Below are 10,398 nucleotides of genomic sequence, written 5' to 3'. Positions count from 1 at the left end.
AAAGGAAAAAAAAAAAAGAAAAAAAGACAAATAAATGGAGTGGAAGCATGCGATGAATATTGCCAATATGGGTCATACTATTTATATTCATGTACTGCGTATCCCAGGAGTAGGAGGAGAGTTGCCAGGTAGAAATGACAAGGATACTCTAAAAAAGTGGACAGGATGATGTGTTTCATAGCTGTTAATGTAAATAGTAACATGCATGTTTGTGTTTTGCACTATGCATCACTATTAATTGGTACAGAGAGAATCCGATGCAAATCATCAACAAGATCGAGAATTTCTCATGCATTTACTTTGCAATCCCACTATTACTAAATTAAGAAATCATAAAAACAACATCCATCTATATATAGTTGGAATTAAATAAAAAATTAATTGACAACTTCTAATAGCTGCATATTGTTATATCCAAAAGTTTTAATTGTCATTTCTTATCCACAATTTTATCCTTATTGCCAAGCTCCATTTTCACCGCTCCTTCATACACGAACCCAGAATTTTTTATTTTCTTAGAGAAATAAAATGTAATTAAGCTGCATTATGATAAAGTGCGGCTATTGATGGGATAGTAGAGAAAATGGTATTCGTACTGGTAGGGGATGAAGTTGAGGAATATCATATGTATGGATTGAGATAATGAGTGGGTAAAGATAAAATTATCCCATTCATACGAAAGTTTTCCATATCCCATTCATACCAAAGTTATTTCCATTCTTTATGTTATTTCCATTCTTTGCCAATAATAATGAATGCATACATGATGGCATGCATCATTGAACATGTACATTTTTATATATATAAGCCCCTGCCCCTTGGGCTGTGAATGTGATAGATGGAGATAACAGAAATTCAACCTCTATTTCTATTGTAGATTGTAGAATGTAGAAGAAGAGGCTCTCTCTCTCTCTCTACAAAAGAGAAGAACTTTTCGTTTGTCTGTTTCTCTCTCTAGAAAGTCAGGTCATATTACAGGAGCGGGTTTTTTTGCAATATAATTTCAGTTTGTTCCTGTTGGTGGTTGCGATTATTTCTCACATTTCAAAAGTCTTTTTCATTTCTTCTTGCTCTAAATTTGGCTCTATTACCCACTTCTTCCTCTTCCTTTCTCTCTCTCTCTCTCTTTTTTCTATTCTCTCCAAATTAACCATCTTTGCTTTCTCACCCTCAGCTCAGCTCTCTCTCTCTCTCAAATTTCCCATCTTTCTTTCTTGTGGATGTTATGAGAATTGAAGCTTGATTGATGTGAGGAGGAGCACAAGCTCAATCCGATTCGATCAGCTTGCTCAAAACTCTTAGACTACAAGATTTCTTGTCGAATTAGGTGATGAAAAGGTAGGCTTTTGGTTATAGATCTGCTTTATATTTATCTCATGTTTGGCAGCTGTTAGCTTTGGGCCTTGAAAAGGTTATAAACAGTGTTTGCCTTGATTTCCTGAAAAAGAAGGAAAAAGTGCATGTTGGTATGAAGTGAGTTCTGGGTTTCTGATTGTAATTGTAATTGTAATTGGATTTTGGAATGGTTGAAAGATTGTGATTGTGTGTAAAAGAGAGTGAGTGACCTTTGGCGGTCACAAAGGAGCCCCTGAATTCGAAGGCGTGGCGGATCCGTCAATTGAGAACAGGGGTTGTTACTGCTCGGCTGGTCTGGAGTGCATACTCAACATAATCAGGGCCCTGAGAATGGGTTCCTGCTTGTCTGCAGAAAGCAGGAGCCCAATGGCCGGTTCTTCGCCGGCCTCTCCTGGCTGGGGAGCCGCCTCCCGCCGGAGGAAGAGCTCCAAGAAGAAATCTGCATCCCGCAATTCTTCATTTGATCACCGCCGGGAAGACCCCGCGCTGCATAGGATTCCGGGGAGAATGTTCCTTAATGGGTCTAGTGAAGTTGCTTCTTTGTTTACTCAACAGGGCAAGAAAGGAACCAACCAAGATGCCATGATTGTTTGGGAGGTTAGCTATAGCTATCTCTTCCCCTTTACTCTTTCTTAATTCCTGTTTTCACTCATCTCCCACTTATATATATATATATATATATATATATATATATATATATATATATATATATATATATATATATATATATATAAAGTAGCTTTTTTGTATGTCAATTGCCAGCCAGCAGTTTATGTAATTGAAGGCTCCCACAGATGAATCTGCTTTGTTCATACTTTTTATTGCTATATAAAAAAAACTGTTTTATTTTATGGTTTGCAGATTCATTCTTCTGATATTGCTAGTTTTTGTTCTTTTCATTGCGATATGCAATGTATAAGATTTTCAGCTTAAATGTTTGATGTACCTGCCTGCCTTTTTACCTTGAACTGTTATAATCTATTAATTCTATATGTTTGCTTGACACAAGGGTTTAGACTTCAATTACCAAGTTCATTGATCTTGAAAATCTTCTGTGACTTTAACTGCAAGTTCGAGCTATGTATTATGTGCCTAACTCTTCTTAATGTGCTCTTCAGAATTTTGGTTCAAGAACAGACACAGTTTTCTGTGGCGTTTTTGATGGCCATGGTCCATATGGTCATATGGTTGCTAAGAGAGTGAGGGATTCACTTCCTCTCAAGTTGAGCTCACACTGGGAAGTGAACTTAAACAGTGAGGAAGTTCTCAAAGAGATCAGCCCTAATACTGCAGGAAGCTTGAATTCAGATGATACCGCATTTGCGTCTGTTGATGAAGATTTCAGGGCCTCCATTGATTCTGGGGAATCAGAAAAGCACCCTGAGATCTTTCAGACACTGAAAGAGTCGTTCTTGAAAGCTTTCAAAGTTATGGACAGGGAACTGCGAATACAACCAAGTATCGATTGCTTTTGTAGTGGGACAACAGCAGTAACTCTAATTAAGCAGGTGGCTTCATAATCCTTTAACTAGTCCCGATTTGGTGTTTGTTTTTGTGAGGTAATGATCTTGATCATGCATGTATTGGCATGTTTCTCAGGGTCGGGATATAATCGTTGGAAATGTTGGGGACTCCAGAGCCGTTCTGTGCACAAGAGATAAAGATAACACTCTACTGGCAATTCAATTGACTGTGGATCTCAAACCAAATCTTCCAGGTACTCTCTTTGTCTATCGTTTGTGGTTTGAAGGCAAGTGTTTGGGCTAGTTATGCATCTGTGTCCATATATATTCTGGGTTTATGTTCATGCATAAAAATTCAATATTAGCATTTTCCACCGTCATGACGACATGAATTCTGTCATGAAACATGTTTAATTAAGTTCACAATTCACAAAAGAAAGAGAGGAAAAGAAGTGTCTTATCTGGGCTGTTGTTCCCTTTGTCACTAAACATAGAATTCTCTCATATTTCAGTGGATATGCTCTACAATTTAGAAATTGCAGTTTTCACCAATTAAGTTCCTATTGGCCTTCTCCTTTCTTGTTATGGATTTTGCTGAGTCCTTCAAAACTGGTTTACGCATCCAATGATGTTCCAAAGATGCAGAAATTTGTCTTGGAGCCTTGGAGGTGCCATTGAATTTTTGAAATTTTTTTTTGTCAAGATGACTTGTTGTGTAAATGTACTTTCGCGGGACATCCAATGCAGAATTGACAGTCTATAAACACTCAGGATTTCTGTTAGTATATGAGTCTGTAACACCAGCACGGTGATTGTTCATGTATTATTTCTTTCGCACTTAGTTTCTGAATCCATATTACAATATACCAAGATTCACTTAAAAATTTTAACTGGAAAAGGGAGGTATTGACACTAAACAGTCAGATCAAGGTCTCCAAAGCTCCCGTATCATTTGGTAATGGAATAAATAAATACTTGTGAACGAGTTATCCATTGTGTCATCATAGTGGCATCCTTAGATCCCTTTCTGTTTCTGTTTTGTTTTGTACAGCGGAAGCAGAAAGAATACGGAAGTGTAGAGGACGTGTTTTTGCTCTTCATGATGAACCAGAGGTTTGTCGGGTCTGGCTGCCAAACAATGACTCCCCTGGTCTCGCCATGGCACGGGCTTTTGGAGACTTTTGCCTCAAGGATTTTGGTCTGATCTCAGTGCCTGATTTATCCTATTGGCGTCTCACTGAGAAGGATGAATTTATAGTCTTAGCCACAGATGGGGTATGGAGCCACCTAATTTGAATCCACTTACAAAAACAATATTAGATTTCCCTTCCTCTATATTCCTCCTCCTAATTCTCTCCCCTGCTCTTTGAATCTAAAAAGTTGAAACTTTTTGGCAGATTTGGGATGTTCTGTCTAACAAAGAAGTGGTAGACATTATAGCATCAGCCCCTGCACGTTCCTCTGCAGCTCGAGCGCTGGTTGAGTCAGCAGTTCGAGCCTGGAGACAGAAATACCCAACTTCCAAAGTAGACGACTGTGCTGTAGTTTGCCTATACCTCGACTCAGACACAAACAATTTATCAGCTGCTGCTAATAATAACTTGAGTGAGCAGCCTACTGCAGTGAATGAGGTGAATGCTGGGAGTGAGAATGAAGAAGATGTCTCTGTCCCAACTTCTATGGTCCGCTCAGGGACTGTCCGAAATGGGGAAGAGATTTTTCAAGACAAAGAAGATGAAGATGAAGAGGAAGAGAGAAGTAAGGAGAATGCCACAGAGGAACTTAACTCGGAATCGGGTATAGAGTGGTCTGCTCTGGAAGGAGTTTCTCGTGTTAACACATTGTTGACTTTGCCAAGGTTTGTGCCTGGAAAAGAAGACATGAAGGCCCGGAACAAGGTTTGATCTTCCCTTGTTCCACAAAATTTGTTTTGTATTTTTTTTTTATATATATTCTTCTTCCTTTTCCTTGTCTCCAATTCTGTTTTCTTCTTCTTCTTCAACACAATTGTGATTTGTAGGGCCATCAAAGTTAAAATTTTGACCGGAGAGGGGGGCCCTCCCGACTATATTAGCATGTCTGGGAAAATTTGTCCTTTCTATTGTGGGTAGAATTGAAATTTTTGTAAAATCCAACTCTCCGTCCTATTATTTATTTGTTTGAAACAAATTCATGTGTATTATGTTGATAATAATCTTGTGATATGAAGCCTCATCTTAGTTGCAGTTTGAAAGGTTACCCTTGTCCTCTTGAGATGCAATGCGATGCAATGTTGTTTCTAACTAGGTCCATTTGCATTTGAAGTTGCATTTGCAATGAAGATATTTAGCTAATTAGCTAGCTTTTCTTCTGTTGTGGATTGTTGCTTATTCGTCGACTTTCATTGATGTGATTGGTGGAGATTAATGTGCATGACCAAGATAAGTATAATGCATCTTTTTGGTAGCTAGGGTGCTATCCAAGTTGGCATCCAAGTTGGAAGTTTGCTGATAGATAGATACCAAGAGTGAAAACTAGCTGATTTTTTCTTGGCTTTTTATGAAGCTTCCATAATATGCCCATATCTTGTCATAATCAATTAAGATTCAAAACCAGATCGGATAATGTAGTATGAGTCCTAGCTCCATGCATCAGGACCGTCAGTGACCACACTAGCTACATTGCTAGTGAATCCTGAAAGCTAGCTCTCCCACTACTGCATTTTTCAAATTTCTTGAGTTGAAGATAATATATATGTAGCGGCGGGTGAGGTATTGAGACTGATTGGGGTGTTGTTTTCAATCACTTGATAGAATGTCAATTTGTTCATAAATGGGAAAATGTGCTGTTGTCCTGTCATTCGGAATTCAATTTGAAAGGTGCATTCAGGATGAGGAGTTTCCACTTGTGGTGAAGGAGTTATAGTAACCATTTATTGTCAGTCTCATATAGTGATAGACAGAGACACCCACCTCTACATTTACATATATGGATGCTAGACAGTAGACTGCCACTTTTTTCCTGATAATGTATGGGTAGGTTGTGAAGTTCGGTGCAAGTTGAACGACTAAGGATGAACTTGAACCTTGAGGTTGTGGTTGTGCTTGTGGTCGTGGCTGGCATTAACCTTTTCATTATTACAAAGATACATGTCTGTTTGCAGTTATTGATGTGAAAAATCAGTTGTCTATATTTTTCAAACATACAGAATAAGAGAAAATGATGAAAAATGGAATGAATGCGGCTGCTGTGTTTAATTATAGCCGTAAATGAAAAAGAAGATTCAATGGAAGTCTTTTCTTCCCCGGTCACCGGCCATGCTATCCATGCTATGCCGTCATATATACTATCACATCGGTTTTCCTGCCAACCAGCGGCTGTAGAAGTCGAGTGCCTCCCGTGGCTTGTATTCAGGGACGGTGTGTCCAGCTCCCTGTGTCCCCACGCCAATGCCACCATAACAAATCAAACAAACTCCATCAGAATATACAAACCAAACTACGCAGAGCTATTTTCTTGGCAGTACAATAATAAAGTTATACCAAAGCAAACAATGATGTAAAGCATAGAGTATTATACAGATACGGACCTTGACAGTGAGAAAGGTGAGGTCGTTTTCATATGCTTGCAAGTAGCCTGCAACTTGGTCATTGGATAGCCAAGACCTCCATTGGTCTATAACCTTATACCCAAGTGAGCTAGTCCACGCCTGGCTTCCAGTATATGGCACACACATATCATGGTCTCCACTGAAAATGATTGCTTTGTATCCTTTGGTTGTAAGGTTTCGGTGGTAAGGGATCATACTTCCAGCATCATGATAATAACTTATTCTATCCGAGCATAATTCCCAGGGACCAGACACACTTGCCTGCATATATATTTGAACTCTTTCAATGAGGGAACAAAAGGATTCATGGAATAGTTATAGTTGTACTAATTAATTAGCTTACAGGCTTGGCATGAATTGCTTCCCTAACTGCTGGGTCGTTCAGCCATTTAGTTGCGACTTCATCATTCTACAGATTAACATAAAAAGCTTAAACAGAGTGTGAGTACGTGCTCGATCTATAGATTAATATATGAGAGTATGAGATATCTGGCTAATTTTAGCTAGGCAAAAGAATGTCAACCATAGAATTGTGAATTACTTACAAAGCATGGAACACTGCGTGAGTTAGATTTAGCAGCTAGCTGTGGCCACAAAGGGACTAAGCCATCTTCTACAGACATCTGATAAGGCCAAGCGCGGCCAAACATCCTCTTTCTCACTCCGAGAGGCTTCTCAGGCGACTTGCCTAGTTGCTGAAAGCTAAAGGGTAAGTTGCTGCTTTTGGTTGTTGTAGAAGTATCATTTCCTGATTCAGTTCCAGGGTTGTGGTAACAAGGCTCAAGGACGTTGTAGATATTTAGTCCACCAAGAGCCTAATACAAACATATACAATCAACATCAATTGTCATCGTCTTAAATTAAGTAAGTTAATTACAAGCATAATAAAATGGCTTGAATGATTGAGCAAATGAACTGATCGTAGATGTTATTTATACCTCGCTAACCAGATGAAGTTTCTCGTTGCACTTGGCACTAGATGAGTTGGAGTAGTTGATCCCACATTCTTCTATAACTCCCTGCATTAATATCATATAGGCAACTTGAATATTTATTGCCGTGCGCCAAATATTTAATTATATGATGTAACAATTGTGCCTCAAACACGAATGCACCTCATAAATTTGATCTGAAATGAGGGCCATCCCATGAGCAAAAGGGACAAGAGCATTGTTATCAAAGTTTCTGTCTGTGACTCCATTCCCCACCATGTAACCCTTGAGATTTACAACTGGTTTTGTTCCATTTTGAATACCTACATACAGTAGTTATACGATCATCGATCAGTACTTTTTGCAAGACTGGATATCGAGCGACTGATGATAGAGATAGAGAAACAATTACGTAGTACTGTTTGTTACCTGTGGCAACTTGAAAGGCAAGAGTAGGGACGTAGACTCCAGCATATGACTCCCCGGAAATGTAAAAGGGATTGGAAAGAAACTCCGGGTACTGCTTAAACCAGCTGAGGAGGAAGGCGTGGGTGTCGGCAGCAGTTTGAAGATCCCCGGTTACGTATTGGCTTGGGTCTTCTGAGTAGGAAAACCCAACACCAGCAGGAGAATCCAAATACAGCATGTTGGAAACCTAAAACAAATTCAGTCTCAATTGATTAGTCTAGCTTGTAGCTAACTTGCTTGCCACATAATTCATTAAAGGATTAAGATAATCCTGTTTAGACTTAATTTATGCATATACCTTGGACCAGCTGTAAGGATTAGGTTGTAAAGTGGGCAATGCTCCTTTCGATTTTTGTTCAAAATTGAACGGCCCTGCACGCACATGTACATAAATAACGACCCAATTAAATATCACAGATGATGAACTATTCATACAAGTACGTGCTCATATCCATATGTGTACTACTATGAACATGCATTCTATATCTTTGTTAGTAAACTCTCGTATAATATTCAAATAATACACGTATTGATCATTTCACAAATAATAGTACTACATTTTGGTATATATATATATAACATAGTTTGAGATTTTTCACTGTTAAAGATCAGGTCAAATATGATTAACTGGATCCAAAATCTGTTAGTCAATTATAGAAAGGGGTCTCTTACATAAGACGTAGACGTGAAACCAATATAATTGAATATAGGTATACACCTAATTTGTATCCAATGATAGAACAATTCTCAACAGGTATCCGTGACTGCGTGACCCAAGTAAGGTAAGCTAGCTAATTGATAGGCCCCAAATTAATGACAAGATGATAATGACTACACACATTTGCTAAAGTAGCACGCTGCACACACAGCTAATCTAACTTTGACTGCAAACATTCTTATATCTTATATCTATCTATAGGCAGCACTCCGGTTCAAGGCAACTAGAAATTCAATTATTACATAATATATATATAAATTAAGTAGGTACAACATAGAGTTTCAATAATTCAGAACATAGTTTGCAACTCTTGAGAGTTTTTTTTTCGATTAGTTTGCAACTCTTGAGTTCGAACAAGACAAAATAAATACTCAAATAAACATACCGGCCTATCGGCCGGGGAATTAATTAATCAATTTGGAAAGAATGTGGACGTCCAAGTAGTACAGTACACGGTGCAGTAGTGAAGACTGAAGAGTGAAGCCTAGTGGTGGACTGGTGGAGGGAGAAAAAGAAAAGACACGAAAGTGTAGGTATGAAAAAATACGGGTATAGAGTAGCGTACCGTGTTCGTAGACGAATCCGTCAAAGCTAGAGCAGCCGGGTCCGCCATTGAGCCACAAGACAACAGGATCGTCGGCGGGGCTCCCTTCTGACACTACAAAGTAGTAGAAAAGATTCTTTGCGCCTATGCTTACATATCTACATACACATACACATAATCAAGCACACACAACCATTCATTATCATTTTTGGATTTTAATTCCACCCCATTTAATTAACCTATACAAATACATGAAGAAGAAAACACATATATATATGGCTAGATTACATATACCAAGCGGGTTGCTTACCCGGAATAGTGGCTGGACGGAAAAGTGCCATTGAAGCCGGGAAGCTGGGTGACAAGAGAGCCTTGAGGGGCTGCCTCAATTCTCATTGTTATCAAGCTTAAGCATATGATTATGATTGAGAAGCAGGTGGGAATTGTAGCCAACGGTCTGGCCATGCCCGCCATGGCTGGAGGTGATGCTTAATTGAGAAACGAGGTTTGTGTGAGGAGAGAGAGAGAGAGAGAGAGTGGGCGGTTGGTTGGTACTTGGTAGAACCAATGAGAATGAGAATTGAGAAGCAAATTAAGCCAAGCAAGTGAGGTTTTATATTAATGCTGCGCAAAAAGAAAGAAACCCGGGCCGGGCTATATATAGAAACAAGAAATGCATGTGAGAGCAAGGGGAGGAAGGGCAAGAGAAAAGGTACAATTTTGGAGTCAAACTAGAATTGATGGCCGGAGGTCGCATAGATACTGAAATTGAAATTGAATTGATTATACCATATATATATATATATATATATATATATATATATATAAGCAGGTAGCTAGGTCAAACAATGAAATTGAGAAATTAGACAGATACATATGGACGACCATGCATATATTATATAGAGTTAAAGAGTGATAGGTGGTGTTGGGATTTTCGATACGGATATATAGCGGCTGCCGTTGTGAACAAGACATCCCAAGAGTGATCGAAATTCACAGAAACAAACACACAATGGATCGGTCGGAGGAAGTTCAACTGTCATTATTGCATATATATGAGCTGGCTTGGCCTGGGCGTGAACTTCAATTTTAGCAAGCAAGGAAATGCCCGCTGCAGTTGAATTACTTGTTCGATTATCAACACAGAAACTAAACAATATGAATAGAAGTTCTGTATAAATAGAGCCTACAAAACAAACTAGTTGGCAGAAAATTTGAAATGACTACTACTAACAACTCCTAAGTTCATGAGATTTCCGTGAAGATTTGGTAAACACTAACAAATTCCTATTAGCTAGACTAGGACATCTACTTATTCAAAACAAATA

At 38.7% G+C, this 10,398-nt stretch overlaps 2 protein-coding genes across 2 annotated transcripts; one reads left to right on the top strand and one right to left on the bottom strand.

Annotated features, from left to right (window-relative positions):
• The first annotated feature begins 848 nt into the window (after window positions 1-848).
• LOC133720479 (probable protein phosphatase 2C 33) lies at window positions 849-5,057 on the top strand. The gene is made up of 6 exons (XM_062146815.1): window positions 849-1,338; window positions 1,534-1,953; window positions 2,475-2,864; window positions 2,956-3,073; window positions 3,871-4,094; window positions 4,217-5,057. Exons 2-6 carry the CDS (start codon window positions 1,687-1,689, stop codon window positions 4,721-4,723), a joined length of 1,506 nt encoding a protein of 501 aa, XP_062002799.1. The 5' UTR covers window positions 849-1,338; window positions 1,534-1,686; the 3' UTR covers window positions 4,724-5,057.
• Window positions 5,058-5,872: 815 nt separating this feature from the next.
• Window positions 5,873-9,722, bottom strand: LOC133723328 (serine carboxypeptidase-like 20). The gene is made up of 10 exons (XM_062150140.1): window positions 9,381-9,722; window positions 9,092-9,228; window positions 8,107-8,180; window positions 7,770-7,995; window positions 7,524-7,663; window positions 7,347-7,427; window positions 6,954-7,223; window positions 6,752-6,817; window positions 6,388-6,669; window positions 5,873-6,231 (listed from the first exon to the last, which is right to left on the bottom strand). Exons 1-10 carry the CDS (start codon window positions 9,542-9,544, stop codon window positions 6,148-6,150), a joined length of 1,524 nt encoding a protein of 507 aa, XP_062006124.1. The 5' UTR covers window positions 9,545-9,722; the 3' UTR covers window positions 5,873-6,147.
• Window positions 9,723-10,398: the final 676 nt, after the last annotated feature.

The sequence above is a fragment of the Rosa rugosa genome, chromosome 7 (assembly GCF_958449725.1).
Source record: "Rosa rugosa chromosome 7, drRosRugo1.1, whole genome shotgun sequence".
Lineage (NCBI taxonomy): Eukaryota > Viridiplantae > Streptophyta > Magnoliopsida > Rosales > Rosaceae > Rosa > Rosa rugosa.
This window is presented reverse-complemented; position numbering and strand designations above follow the sequence as displayed.

Excerpts from the sequence above, each read along its gene's own strand:
- LOC133723328 (XM_062150140.1), bottom strand. The coding sequence starts at position 9,544 with ATGGCGGGCATGGCCAGACCGTTGGCTACAATTCCCACCTGCTTCTCA. Across the intron at positions 8,181-9,091 it reads CGGATTCGTCTACGAACACG|GGCCGTTCAATTTTGAACAA; the intron begins GTACGCTACTCT and ends ATGTGCGTGCAG. Across the intron at positions 6,818-6,953 it reads CACGCAGTGTTCCATGCTTT|AATGATGAAGTCGCAACTAA; the intron begins GTAAGTAATTCA and ends GTTAATCTGTAG.
- LOC133720479 (XM_062146815.1), top strand. The coding sequence starts at position 1,687 with ATGGGTTCCTGCTTGTCTGCAGAAAGCAGGAGCCCAATGGCCGGTTCT. Across the intron at positions 3,074-3,870 it reads TCTCAAACCAAATCTTCCAG|CGGAAGCAGAAAGAATACGG; the intron begins GTACTCTCTTTG and ends TGTTTTGTACAG. Across the intron at positions 4,095-4,216 it reads TAGTCTTAGCCACAGATGGG|ATTTGGGATGTTCTGTCTAA; the intron begins GTATGGAGCCAC and ends ACTTTTTGGCAG.